At 37.5% G+C, this 13,185-nt stretch overlaps 1 protein-coding gene across 2 annotated transcripts in view; it reads right to left on the bottom strand.

Moving 5' to 3' along the window:
- DZIP1 (DAZ interacting zinc finger protein 1) overlaps positions 1–13,185 on the bottom strand; it is a 42,729-nt gene that overhangs the window by 4,087 nt on the left and 25,457 nt on the right. For both annotated transcript variants that reach the window (XR_013773861.1, XM_079302818.1), the window contains exons 13-18: positions 6,455–6,600; positions 5,972–6,167; positions 3,808–3,937; positions 3,579–3,629; positions 2,547–2,749; positions 2,101–2,231 (exon numbers count right to left, since the gene is read on the bottom strand). Coding sequence is in view for 1 of the 2 variants with exons in the window: in XM_079302818.1 (XP_079158944.1) it covers positions 2,101–2,231; positions 2,547–2,749; positions 3,579–3,629; positions 3,808–3,937; positions 5,972–6,167; positions 6,455–6,600 (857 nt within the window). In the remaining variant the exon portion in view is untranslated. The remainder of the gene's footprint in view (positions 1–2,100; positions 2,232–2,546; positions 2,750–3,578; positions 3,630–3,807; positions 3,938–5,971; positions 6,168–6,454; positions 6,601–13,185) is intronic.

Genomic DNA, 13,185 nt, shown 5'->3' with positions numbered 1-13,185 from the left:
ATTAAATATATAAATATGACCATAAATATATGCATATGGTTACCAAAGCATACAAGAAGATGTGTTCTTCTGTAAAGATTCCAGGAAAAAAGTAGTGCCTGCCCTGGTTTCATAAGCTTATTCTGAACTCACGGTGTCCATACAGGATCAGTGACACAATGTATTCTAAATGAATTACTGCAACAATATTTTTCATAAAATGATGGAAAGGTGTGGGTTGGAAGAGACTTCAAAGATCATGGAGTTCAACTCCCCTACCATGGGAGCGAACACCTTCCACTAGACCAGGTTGCTCAAAGCCCCCTCCAACCTGACCTTGAACACTTCCAGGGATGGGGCATCCACAGTTTCTTAGGGTAACCTGTTCCAGTGCCTCACCATCCTCACAGTAAAGAATTTCTTCCTAATATCTAATCTAAACCTACTGTCCTTTCATTATAGTCTAATTTTCTGTTCCATGATCTTTCTGGGCACAGAAGTGAGACTAACAGGCCAGTGGTTCCTTGGGTTCTCCTTCTTACTTTTTTAAAAAATTAGTTTATTCTCCTTTTTTCAGTCAGAGACTACACATGACTTTTCAATTATCATGGAAGAATGGCTTGGCAGCTATATCAACAAATTTCCTTAGGACCTTGGGAAGAATCTCACTGGGTCCCATGGACTTGTATAAGTTCAGGCTTCTCTGCGGGTCTCAAACTCAACCATTTATGACAATAGGAGGGATTCAATTCCCCCAGTACTTGCCTTAAGGTTCAGGGTCTTGGAAGATGTGGAAAGAGAGATTATCAGTGGCATTTTTAAAACATAGGTTTTAAAGTTTATTTTGCTACAGGTCTTTGCTCTTAAAGCCCAAATTCCTGAACACAATGACCTACCATCTAAAGATCTTTACAAAACCATCCTGCCAATTTAGCTGTGAACATTTAGTGGTCTTGTAAAATCTAGCATTACAAATAATTTGGAAGTAATGCTAAATAGGAAATTGTACTGTAATAGTCATGTCTGCTTTGATAATATTGAGTCTGGTGAGATTTGCAGCTCCCACACAGCCAAAAGACAACTTAGGTGTCATCAACAGCAATTACAAGGATGCAGGCTAAATGTTATTATGCTACCCTCATGGCCAAAGTTGATTAAGACAATCACCCCTTTCTGGAAAATGAAAGAGAAGTGTCCCTGTTTCTGGGGGGAGTGATGAGTTTCAGATTTAACACACAGCCAAGAAGACCTAAGGTATCAGTTTTATTATGGATAATACGATTCTAAGTAATTGTTATTTGCTAATTTAGTGAAAAAATGCTGTATTGAATGCTAGAACCAGTACCTGTCTGTCTACTTCAATCTAGCAACAACTACTCAAACCGAAAAAAAAAAAAAAATCACTGTCTGCTGTTGACTTCTCATTTGGAGTAACTTTGGTTCCTTTTAAAAATTGTTCAGACAAACACCCCAAATTGCAGCAAAATGGTGTGCCAATTATAGAAGTCTAAACTGAGAAGACCAGGACCTTAGGAGCTTGAGGTGTAAATAATCTACTGTGTTAGTATTCTGCTGGTGAACACATGCCATACTTAATGGACAGCAACTTATTTGATGTAGTCTGAAAGCAGTATGTGATTGTGGATTGATGCAGAACAAACACCAATGGAACTTGTCCTCTCATTAAAATGTATTTAAGAGTTCCATATTAGATAAAGCTCTAGTGATAATGTTTTTAAATATTAGATAAGCAAATTCCTCTTCCCCTCCATCAAAACAAGACATTAGGAAAACAAGTAAAGGAGGACTCTCTATGCTGCTAGAATAGAAGAATGATACCATGCCCAAACTTTGAGCTGTAGTGATCCAAACCAAGCAAGGTATAAGCTAAAAAAGTAGTGTGGATGAAGTCACTTGCCACTGGTCCCTTGCTAGCACTTTTCTATACACCAGTGCAGGTGTACTCAAAAAGACAACTTAGCTGAAATTCCAAAACTGTCTTGGATAATTAAGTTCTTTGCTGCATCAAGATGAATTCAGCATGGAAAAAGAAAAAAAAAAGAAGTAACATACATATAGTTCAGTTACTAAATGCAATAATGCTAATATTAAAAGTTATACCTTCGGTTCTTTTACCTCTTCTTTCTTAATAAATGCCTGTGCAACATTAATTCCTCCAGCTGGTTTGCTCTTATTTCCATGATTAGAAAGAGTATCTCCAACTTGTTTGGCCAGTTTTTGAATAACTGTTCCTAAAATTCAGACAAAATTAAATTGACATTTTCCATTTGCAAGGAGGGACTTTACTGTAAACCCTCTAGAAATCTTCCCCAAAATAAAAATAAGTCTCTCTGAGACAAAGATTGTCTTTTTCTGCATTTATATAGAAGATCATATACATCTCTAAGTAATACATTAACAGAAAACATGAAGTGTTTACCTGTATAAATATACACTCAAGACTAGGTAGTCTGCCTTCATTTTGTTTCCTAACACAGAACTATTACCATGAAATGCAAAATCATGCACAGCTGTTACAACATCCATATACAAATGCAGTGAAAAACCTTTAGGAGTTTTAGCAGGTGTTTCAGTTTCTTCAGTTCCATTTTCCTCCATTGTATCCCCATTGCTTTTGCCAAAAGGCCTCTGAAAAGCATGGACTATGCTGCTGGATGGTTTTGACCGCTTTTGCACTTTCTCTGGTGTTACATAAGACTGTTTCATATCATCTTCATCAGCTTCCTCCTCTGAGCTGAATGGTGGTGTTCTAAGGAAAACCACATACAACAATGGGAGCACTCATTGGGTTTCAGGGTGTGCACCAACGCACACATGTTTAAGCTTCCTAGTATTCTCCTTTCCAATAATGTGCATTTTTCTTAGTTCAAAAAGACTGAATCTCCCCTAAATTTTAACTATTAAAAAGAAAAATTTAAAATAAATCATGCTGCTAAGTAAACTCAGAAAGTTATCCCAAAATGCTCTCATACACGTGACTCTTTTCATTTACACAACAAGAGACTAATATAAAACAAGTCTTGCCAGGCAATGACAGGTGGGCTTTCATGGATCAGCAAGTAAAGCAAGTTTCAGAGTCAAGGAATCTGTGCCACATAAAGTCTCCTGTGACATCAGTTAGATGTGGGAATTTTTCAGTGCAGAAAGTGGCAAACCAATGTACCTGATGTGAATGGAACATTGTGTATGGAATATTGTATGGAATTGAATGGAATATTGTACTTAATTTTGGTTGTAGTATGAAAATTTCAATAAATTGAAAAAATTAGGTCACCAAAGTCTCTAAATGCTTTTAACACAGTCAGAAAAAGCATCTAAGACAGAAACTTAGGGAAGTTATCGATCTTATTGAGTATCTCTCTTTCTCAACCACAACAAAGAATACATATGCTGAAAGAAAAACATGCTATATTTTCAGGGATTATAATAACACACTCAAATGGAGTAAGACTTTAAACCAAAAAAAATTAAGTAAGCGGCCCAGAGAGTGTTTATGATTTTAGCTTAATAATAGTTTTTGTGTGGCAAACATGTCACTAAAAATATCTTCTTCAAAAAGGCAAGGAAACAAAACATACGTGATGCTAGGTGTCTTTCTGGAAACTCCACTTCCAAGAATCTTCCTGGGTCTAAAAATAACAAGACAAGTTATTTCAAAACTTTCAGCAAGCATAAGGCTTATATGGAAGCTATGTGAATTCTTTCCTCAATTCTTACAATTGAGGAAATATTAATATCAGCCACAAAAACCCAAATCCATAGAACTGTTATCTGAGGTATGAGTGTTTCTAGAATGGCATCTCTTACTTGGGTGTAGAACTATACTCAGGGATGACTGTTCTTTGTCCAGGTGGGTGGACAGCTGATGGCGACCACTTTGATGGTTTTTGAGGTGTGGCAGATGAGGAAATTCCCAATGGATTGAGCCTGTGTTTTTCTATAAGAAAAGTTATCTATGTCATTCTTACAATCAATATTTGGTATCCTTCATATTTAATTTCTACAATTAAAGATGTCTCTGCTGCACACTATAATTTCACAGAAAAAAAAAAAATGCAATTCTTTTCTTCCAAGCAGTTCAGAGCTACCATGTGTTTGGTTAAAAAGGGTAGCAATTTGGCAGAAAATAAGCCTCCTTGTTTACAGCTGGTTCTCAGAGATCAGACATCTTTCAGAATTAAATCCTTGACTATGCCAAGTGTTTTGACCCAGAAAATTAAGTTGGTGCATACAATTGTATCCTTAGTGCTATAAAGAGCTACCCTGAAGTTAATGTATATGCATATACATATACAATGTGTGTATATATATTTCTGACAATCCTAAAGAACCACACACATTGTATTTAACACACTGGCTCTTTAGAATGTAACCTGACCTATGATTAATTGTTCATGCACCTGGTGTGGGGCCTGTAGTTACACTTTTGCAACACAGTGATACAATACCAGCTGGAGAAGACCCCATGAAGTTTGCCTGTACTATAGAAAGGGGAAGAATGAGTTAACAGCCTTAGGTTTAGACATTCCTACATCCAAGTGTCAAGGGCACAATGAAGGTTAAGTTTGTCAGAGCCTGATGGCTTTTGACACCTTGGAAAAGTAGAGCATGGGTAGAATCTGACTAGATTTAAAAAAACTACAACAGTTAATGGGAACTTTAGGATATTGGTGCAAACATCCCTGATTTCTCTATTATTGCCCAACCCTTGTACAGTTTGCTCAAAAAGGGAAAGTCAGGGAGTGGACTGAGCAACACATGAAGCAGTTCCAGAGCTTGGTCCCACCATCTCCCCAGTGACCCCTGCTTGACCTGCAGGGTGGAGACCCTCACTTTTTCTATCTGTGGAAGCTAATCAATATGGTAACTAGAGCATATTCTGCAGCACACACACTTCTCACTTGTGAAATTTACAGTGACAGCAAATATAAGGGAAGAAGATGAGGGCACTTTGCCCACTGGAATCAGAAAGGTAACCTCAATGCCACTGAATTTGAAAGGGAATTTCAGTCCTGGTGGCATCTAATCAATTTTCATTAGGACCTCATTAAGAATACAGTAAGAAGTAAAATGGACAGCATCAGTGGTCAGACTCCCTCTTCAGATAGCCACTCACAGCTAGAGGAATTTTCAATTAACTACTTCATTCTGTTGTCGCTGTGTTAACACTGACTCTAATATGTTTTGCTTTGATCATAGACATGTATGTAAAAACCTATATAGTGATCTGTCAGAAACACATAAGATCTGGGTGTGGTATAATGAAAGGTGTGGGGGAGAGGTATGAGCAATTGCCCTACAGAGACCTCCCCCCAAAAATCCATTAAATAGGTGTAATAGGGGCACCAAATTGAAGGTGTGACTGTAGTCACAGGGTGGATAATATAGGAACAAGGCCTACAGGGATGAAATATATGATGAAGGGACTTCCATGATATACACCATGAGATGTGTAGCTAAGGGATTATGTGGCCATGATGGCATGCTGAGGGGGTGGCAGGTTATCAGGCAGAGGGCATGACTCTTATCACTGCAGTCAGCCAGGGATGAGGGATTGAGGCTAAGGTCACTGTTGGCAGATCTAGTACCAGACTCAGACTGTAGCCCACACTACTGGTGCATCTGGGAACATGATCAGACTTACTATGCTGAATAGGTTAAAATCCAATTAAGCACAGCTATGCTCAGCCCTTCAGATCTGTGAGGACCAGCTGGAAAGCAAGGGAGTTTATTTGCTGCCAAAGTCCTGCACTCCCAACACAACACTATGTATCTTGCCAGAACTAAGATATTTGCTGTTAAACACCATGTCAAGGACCCTTTAAAGAAAACAGTTTGGTTGTTCATAACTATATTGAATATTGATATGGAAAAGCAGGAAAACAGCTATACAGAAACGTTGTTAAATAAAACTTTAAATAGGAGTCAGAAAACCTAAGACAATGAAATAAGCTCCAAAATACACTGCAACCTTCACAAGGAAGCTGAGCACAGGAATCAGGTCTGTTAGAAGACAATGATTTTTCTTCAACCCTCAAGCCAAGCTGACGTTGAAGACGCTCTCGAATTCCATGAATGTTGGGCTCCAGCCTCTCTTTGCGCTCTCTGGCATGTTCAATAGCTCGCAAAATCTTATTTAAGCGATCACTTGATATTCCACGAACACCCTAAGGAAACAAATTGCATTGCAAACACTCTCTTAGACCTCAGATATCACAGAGTTTGTAGAAAAATCACAGAAGTTGATAACATTGCTCACAAGTGTATCCATATCCTCCACAGCTGTAATTTGATGGCCATCCTCTCAGGTTAGTGGTTAAGGAATGACAGTTATTTAAAACACAGAAATTTAGCTTTGGATTTTATAGGTTGAGAACTGTAGTACAGGAGTGAAACAGAAGAGAAGAGAAGTGGTGCAAAGATTACCCTTCTTTTAATTTATTCAATATCTTACTGCTTTAATTCCCAAGGATTCCAGCTTCTCTTCCAGAGCTTGCTCCAAAACAACTCGCAATTCTTTAGTTAAGGAAGGATCAGACTTCAGAGCATTTATTAAATAGTGGTTACTTCTATCTGGTTTTAGATCAATTTTCTCTGTTTCTGTAATAAGAAGGAAAAACGCTGTTAAGAGATATTTTTAAAATCCACATTAGATTAGATAATTAAAAACTGCACTGAAGCATGCATTCTCTAGAAACAGCATAGACATACATGTACACTTTTTATCTACATGGAATTGTGTAATTTTCAAAATACTGGGCCAGCTTACAAAAGCCAGCTCACTTGGAATCTGTACCTCAGCACCTTGTACTCACCATCACAAATATCTTTTATTGCTCTTGTAGCAGAATCACTGTAAAGATATGGTGCTGAATATTTGGCAACAAAGATCTTTACTTCTAGCATTGTATTTGAAAACTTCTGATAAAGAAAGACTATCTTCTGACACTTAAGTTCTCTAAACGTGGTATTTCAAAGAACAGCTAAATTCTAGCCGGACAAGAATACTACTATCAGAACAAGGATACTACAAACATTTCCTTAAGAAAAACTTCAAGCAACATAATGTTCTCTGATAAAGTCCTCCACTGAAATTAAACCTTTGCAAAGTTGTAACACTTTCAAAAGTCTAGTAAAGATAAAACTTTAGTCTGAGGCAGACTGTTACACAGAAAATTCATGATGGATAATAGTCATCTTCAAAAATCTTTCAAGGACAAAGTTCAGTGTTGTGTTTTCATCTGTGCTAGTCTGTGACATCACACATACTTAAAAGCAGACAAAGAAGTTCCTATCTCTTTCCCTTGCTTTAAGTGTCACTAATGACTCTTGTGTCAATAAAGAACTCTTATGCAAGAAATAAAGAATCATCTAGACAGATTCTTCCATTTAAAGTGAAGATTGACATTTAAGTTAGGCCAAAGTATTATAGGGTCATACAGGAAAGTAAAGAAGCAAAACACACCCACTTGGAACCTGTCTGTAAAGGGTCACTGGCAAGACAAAATTTCACTGAATGCATTTAAATGCAGCAATAACCTGTGGAACCATGATAGCTGCTTCTGTCTGGTAGTGGTCTGCAAAACTGACAAAGAGTATCAAACATCCCAGGAAAGCATGCTGTAAACCACACTCCTAATTCCCCTGAAATAACAGGAAAATCTTGGGCAGGAGTCTGCCTCTTCCCAGTATGCCTGACAGGGCAGCAGAGTCATCTGCCACCCAATAGACAAGAATAGGAATGAAGGCATAATTCCATATTTGTGACTTCCAAATATTTTATTTTGAAACAAATGTGCCACTTTTTCTATTTGTAAACAATGTCAGCTTATTGGAAAGCAGTTCCATTTACTTTTCATTATTCTTTAAGGGAAAGACAAGCACCCAAAAGAGAAGACAGAAAAGCCTCAAGAATGCAAAATTATATATTAGGCAGTTTTGAGTAACTGGCTTCCCATGGGGTCCTGGAAAGAACTGCAGGTAATGAAAACTGAAGAGAGTCCAGCAGCCATACTATTAGATCTGTATTGAAGAGGACATAACCAAGCTGAAATCTCATCGGCTTTAGGGAACTGTGTGGACAATTCAGACCCTGACAGAGATGAGATTAAAACCAATTTGTCAGAAGAACTGAGTTCTAGAAGAGGCAAACAACTGGTCTTAAGCAAACACAGGGCTGTCTGACTATCCCCAGTCAGGACAAGATGGCATTATCCAGTACAAAATCCTCCCAGAAAGCCATACATGAGACATTTTAGAGTGGAAGACATTTTAAAAGACATTTGAAATACATTTTAAAGTGAAAGTCTCCCAGGAGCCTTCTGAAAATCCTGTCTCTTTTCAGTGTTAATCCTTACAATAAAATAGATATATTTAAACTGATTTTTAAATTCCTAATTACTACACACTAATAAGGGTAACAAGACTATCTAGCATTATCCTAATTACTGACAATATTAATTCTTGCTAATTAACTCAAGCCAAATCCTCTTTGCCAGAGCAATTATTTAAGGAACTGTTTTCTTATTCATCCCTAAATACTAGTTTTATCTTTTGAGACAAGGGACCTTACATCTGGTCCACTGTCTCAGCTCCTACATAAGCCAAGAAAACTATGTTCTGAGTCAAGAATTTTCACACTGTCCCTTACAAATGACTGTCATCAAAACCAAAAAAATCTTGGTCTGTCTTTTCAGACTGCATTCTTTCTTTTTTTCTTCTGCACTTCAGGCCATGCCTTTAGGCACAGCAGAAGAAACAAAGACAATCCATCAAGAGAGAAGAAGGCAAGCAAGAGAAACTGCAGAAGGAACGGCAAAAATGCAAGCAGTCTTTATTTCAGATTGTTCATAGCCATTGGATTTTCCCTGGGGAAACCTCCCAACACACAGATGTATTCAAACAACAATTTTGTTTTCAAAACATCATCATTCCTTTGAAATTTAAACTCACTGGCTGTAGGGTTCAAGACTGATTTTCATTTTCAAACACAGAAGAGATTTTTTTGTTATTCAGCTATTTGGTGTTTTACCTAAGGTACTATTAGCTGCCTTCAGGAGAAGAATACCACATTGGATGAAGCAGTGCTATCTATTCTGTCATTGTAAATGTGGCCTTTTCCAAATTCTCCTCAAAAGAGGCACATCAGCTGCCAGTGCTGGGCTGTGTAACTTTATTCTGAGTTGCACAACCCTGGATGGAGCTATGGCTGCTTATGGGTAGGTGCAAGTGAGATTACTTGGTAGAAGTATCTGTGATGCATTCATGAAAGTTGGCAGCTCCAAACTCCACCACCAACTTCCCTCTACCTGAACTCTTTATCCTCTTATGCAGAGTTTAAAAAGTGAGCACATACTGCAATAATGTCAGCACCAAAAATTTCCTAGTGAAGGACATTTCCCCATCATACATTTTTGCTCTGCTTAGTTCAAATCCCTTTAGACATATGGAATGTGTCTGCTTTAAAGAAGTTAGCCAGATTTTCATATAAACAATGAATTTGGATAAGAAAATCATGTTTACAAGCAATAGGAAACAGGAGACTGACAAACACTGTTCCCACCCAAATCACACAAATATAATGAAATACAATGAAAAATACTGCAGATATCAAATAATATTTTTTGTTTTCAAGAAACACATGCCAGCATATTTTGAGCTGAATCAATCATTACCTTTTTCCTCTTCTGAAAGCTCCTCTATAGGCTCCAGCATATGCACCAAGGGTGCCTGCTCTAATAATCAGGAAGAACAGGAACACCAGACAAAAAGGACAGAAAAAGGTCAAGGTCCAGAGAGGGAAAGTCAGGAAAAAAACCACCACATTGATGTCAACTTTCTTGATTGCTGACAACCTGCTTAATCATCACAAGCCCACTGCAACATGACTCTTCACTGCCTTGGGGGTACATTTTTGTAGAGACCTTAATATAATAGTCACCTCAGGAATGATTCTGTTGTCCAAACACAGGTGTATGGTGTCATCCCAGATACATGAGAGTTTTAAGCCATCAGTGCAAGGCTGACTGATACATCACACAACTTCTGGAATGGCACCAGGTAGGCCAGGTAGGGCATTTTTAGATGTCTACAATGACAGGGCCACCCAGGATTATGTAAATCAATATGGTTGCTCATTACTCATAAGAAGCAATTTTTAAAGATGCACTTAAAAATATTGTTAATGTGCAATTTTTTACTAACAGTTTAAAAAAGACAAGTGAAATGGACAAAGTAAACCCCAAAAATATAAGGAAAAATATATTAACTCACTGTTTCAGAGAGAAATTAAGTACTGAAAGTTATTAAGTACTTACATACATGCAAGACAGATTTAACATATATATATAAATATATATATGAGATAATTCCCAATAAAACTAATTAAAAAATCTTCAATCACTCCAATTGAGTAAGAATCAGTATTATCATGTTTTAAAGAATTCTTTAGATGTCTGTGCTGCAAACAGCTTCCTAAACACACTGAATTTATCATTCTATAGGCTGCCAGGTACAATTTGCTTCACAAAAATGAACCCAGACTACAGTGTATTTACAACTTTATAAACTTCAGATATAAGACACTTGAAAATGATTATATGTAGACCAATAAGTATTCAGGTTTTTAAAACCTGATATTTACCTTCTACAAATTAATTTATACCAATGAAAACTAGAGCTTGAGTGTCTTCTAGGGTTTACAATAAAAACAGGTATGCAAACTGTACTTACAGCATTCAACTACAGGCATTACAAGAGGAAAAAAAATATTGGTCAGTATTTTGGGGCTATATGCATTTGCCCCATCCTTCACAAAGAACCTCTTGCACTATAAATGGTAGTTACACTCTGTGGGAAGAAAGGGAAGAAGTGATGCTGCATGAGGATGGTTTTTGGCACTTCTTGTACACCAGGTACAAACATGGATGCACTGTAATCACAGTGAAATGAGCATTTGGCGCTAAGTGACACTGCCACATCTCCAATATTCCCCAAATAAAGAGGATTAAATCTGGTAGCATAAATGCTTGGGTATGGGAGTTGCTCTTTCCATGCCTTCCATGCCTGTTGTGATATTCAGCCACTTAAGATTTGCTCCCACAGAACTTGCACTAAATAAGAAATTTTTAAAAAAATGCTTCTTATGCCATTACAAGTCATCAACAAGATGCAAATACCAAGGTATCTTAGGAAAACATTTAAAAGCAAACCTCTGAGAGACAAATAGGCTTCTGGTCTTTCAGTCTCTAAGGCTGTAAAATTTACCAGTGGCCAGAGCATTCCTGGGCACTGGAACATGCTCCTCCACACTACAGCTCCTGGCACACTGCTACTCTTCACTAAGATTCTCCAAAACAGTGCTCAGACAGTTTGGAATCATTCCCAAAAGCCTGAAATGTGTCTGTTTAGAATGACAGAGCCTGAAGCACAGATGAAAAGTTCTGGGAAGATTAAATTAAGCTGCATGAGCACTGAGGCCTCTGAGTATCTTGGCTGGACTTATCAATCAGTAAGGCAGTTGCAATGTAGTTGGATATAATCTCTTCTCGTTTTGCTTGTACTTTACTCAAATGTTCTCTGCTTAAAGGGGCTGAGTCATCTCTGCATAAGCCCTTGCCAAGTAACTTAATGCAACAGGAAAATCCCAGTCCCCAGAACCCAGACCTGAAAATGGTCTTCTGATCAGGTAGAAAGGTACCTACTTCTCTTCCTCAGTGTACCAGAAACAGAGAAAACGAAAAATCAGTAATTACTAAGAACAGCTGCAAGAGCAGACCCAAAATGCATTACTGTTACGTGTAATACTGTTGTTCACTGCATGGTAACAGAGATCAAATGCTAAGGCATGAGGGAGTGCAAGACCTGAAAACACCATCTTCCCTTACATAAACAAGCCTTTTCTTTCTCCTCACTGCACACATATTCTAAGAGATATCTGTTAAACATTACATTGGAATCACACTTAAGAGAAACCATTGCTCTGGTTCATAGACAGGTGTGGAGATGACCCCTCTTAAGGAGGCCTTGCCTCATGTTTAGCAGACATGTGCCTCTTCTGGCCATCTGATGAGCCATATTAATTCTAACCATCATTAAAGCCAGCAGTGGTGGGTCTATCATCCCACATCTTCCAGAGCATCTCTTCAGCCAACTAGTATGTGTGGAGACACAGAGATGTATCAAAACTACAGGTTACCTTAATTTCTTAGTGGATCGTTATACCACTGAAAAATTGTGTGTCTAGTATACTTTAAGAAATAATTAAATAACTGTTTAAGAGTATTTAAAGATAATTTCTAAGCAGGTAAAATAGGAAAATATATTTAACAATAATGAAGGATTCAGGCTGTGTATGTTTCATGCATATCATATGTTTTTTGTTCTGTTATTATCTACTAGCTAAAAAAAAACCCCAATATTCTGACAGTACTATTGGAAAAGCAGTGTTCTGGCCAACATTTAAAAAAGAAATCCCATCTATTTATGTTGAAATATGAAATGCTAAAGAACTTTTAGATTGAACAGAAGCAAGAAAATTATCTATGGTGTAGTGTCATCTACACTAAGTACTTTGCACTTGCAACCCAACAACATAGGAAAAATGTAGAATTTGGATTTTTTAAACTACTGCATTTCTTGAAGTGTAAGGAATGCAAGCCATGGCTGCACATATGATATACTCCTTGAATTTATACTCAAATTACACATACAAAGAGCTGCCAGACCTAATCTGTGATACCTGTAATTTGGACGACTATTTCTTAATTAATGCACTTCATATATTTTTTTTCTCCTAACTGATCAATAGAAAGCCACATACTGCACACAAGCACCAGAAATGTTAACTTTAAACCAATATTCCTAAACCAATTCTTAAGTGTGATTTTTTTTTGGACACTTACCTGAGGCCTCTAAGTTAGGAGCCTAGTCACCTCAGACTCTTTTTACAGCCATCGAAGACACACAGGAAACTTCAAAGAGCATTCAGATCTTAGTTCAGCTGAACCAAACTCTGAAGGTGCCCCTTTTCTCTACTTACTGTCTAGGAAGAGTAAGTACTTTAACTAACTTTTCCTCAGATGCTGCAGTGCCTAGTGATAGCTGAGCCTTGGTGTCCACACCATATTTGTAGACTGAGACATAATTTTTAATGAACAATCTAATTGGTGGCTTTGCTTTTTAACT

This window comes from Erithacus rubecula (assembly GCF_903797595.1).
Source record: "Erithacus rubecula genome assembly, chromosome: 1".
In the NCBI taxonomy this organism is placed as follows: domain Eukaryota; kingdom Metazoa; phylum Chordata; class Aves; order Passeriformes; family Muscicapidae; genus Erithacus; species Erithacus rubecula.
The sequence above is the reverse complement of the archived record's forward strand: the minus strand, read 5'-3'. Positions and strand labels throughout refer to the sequence as shown.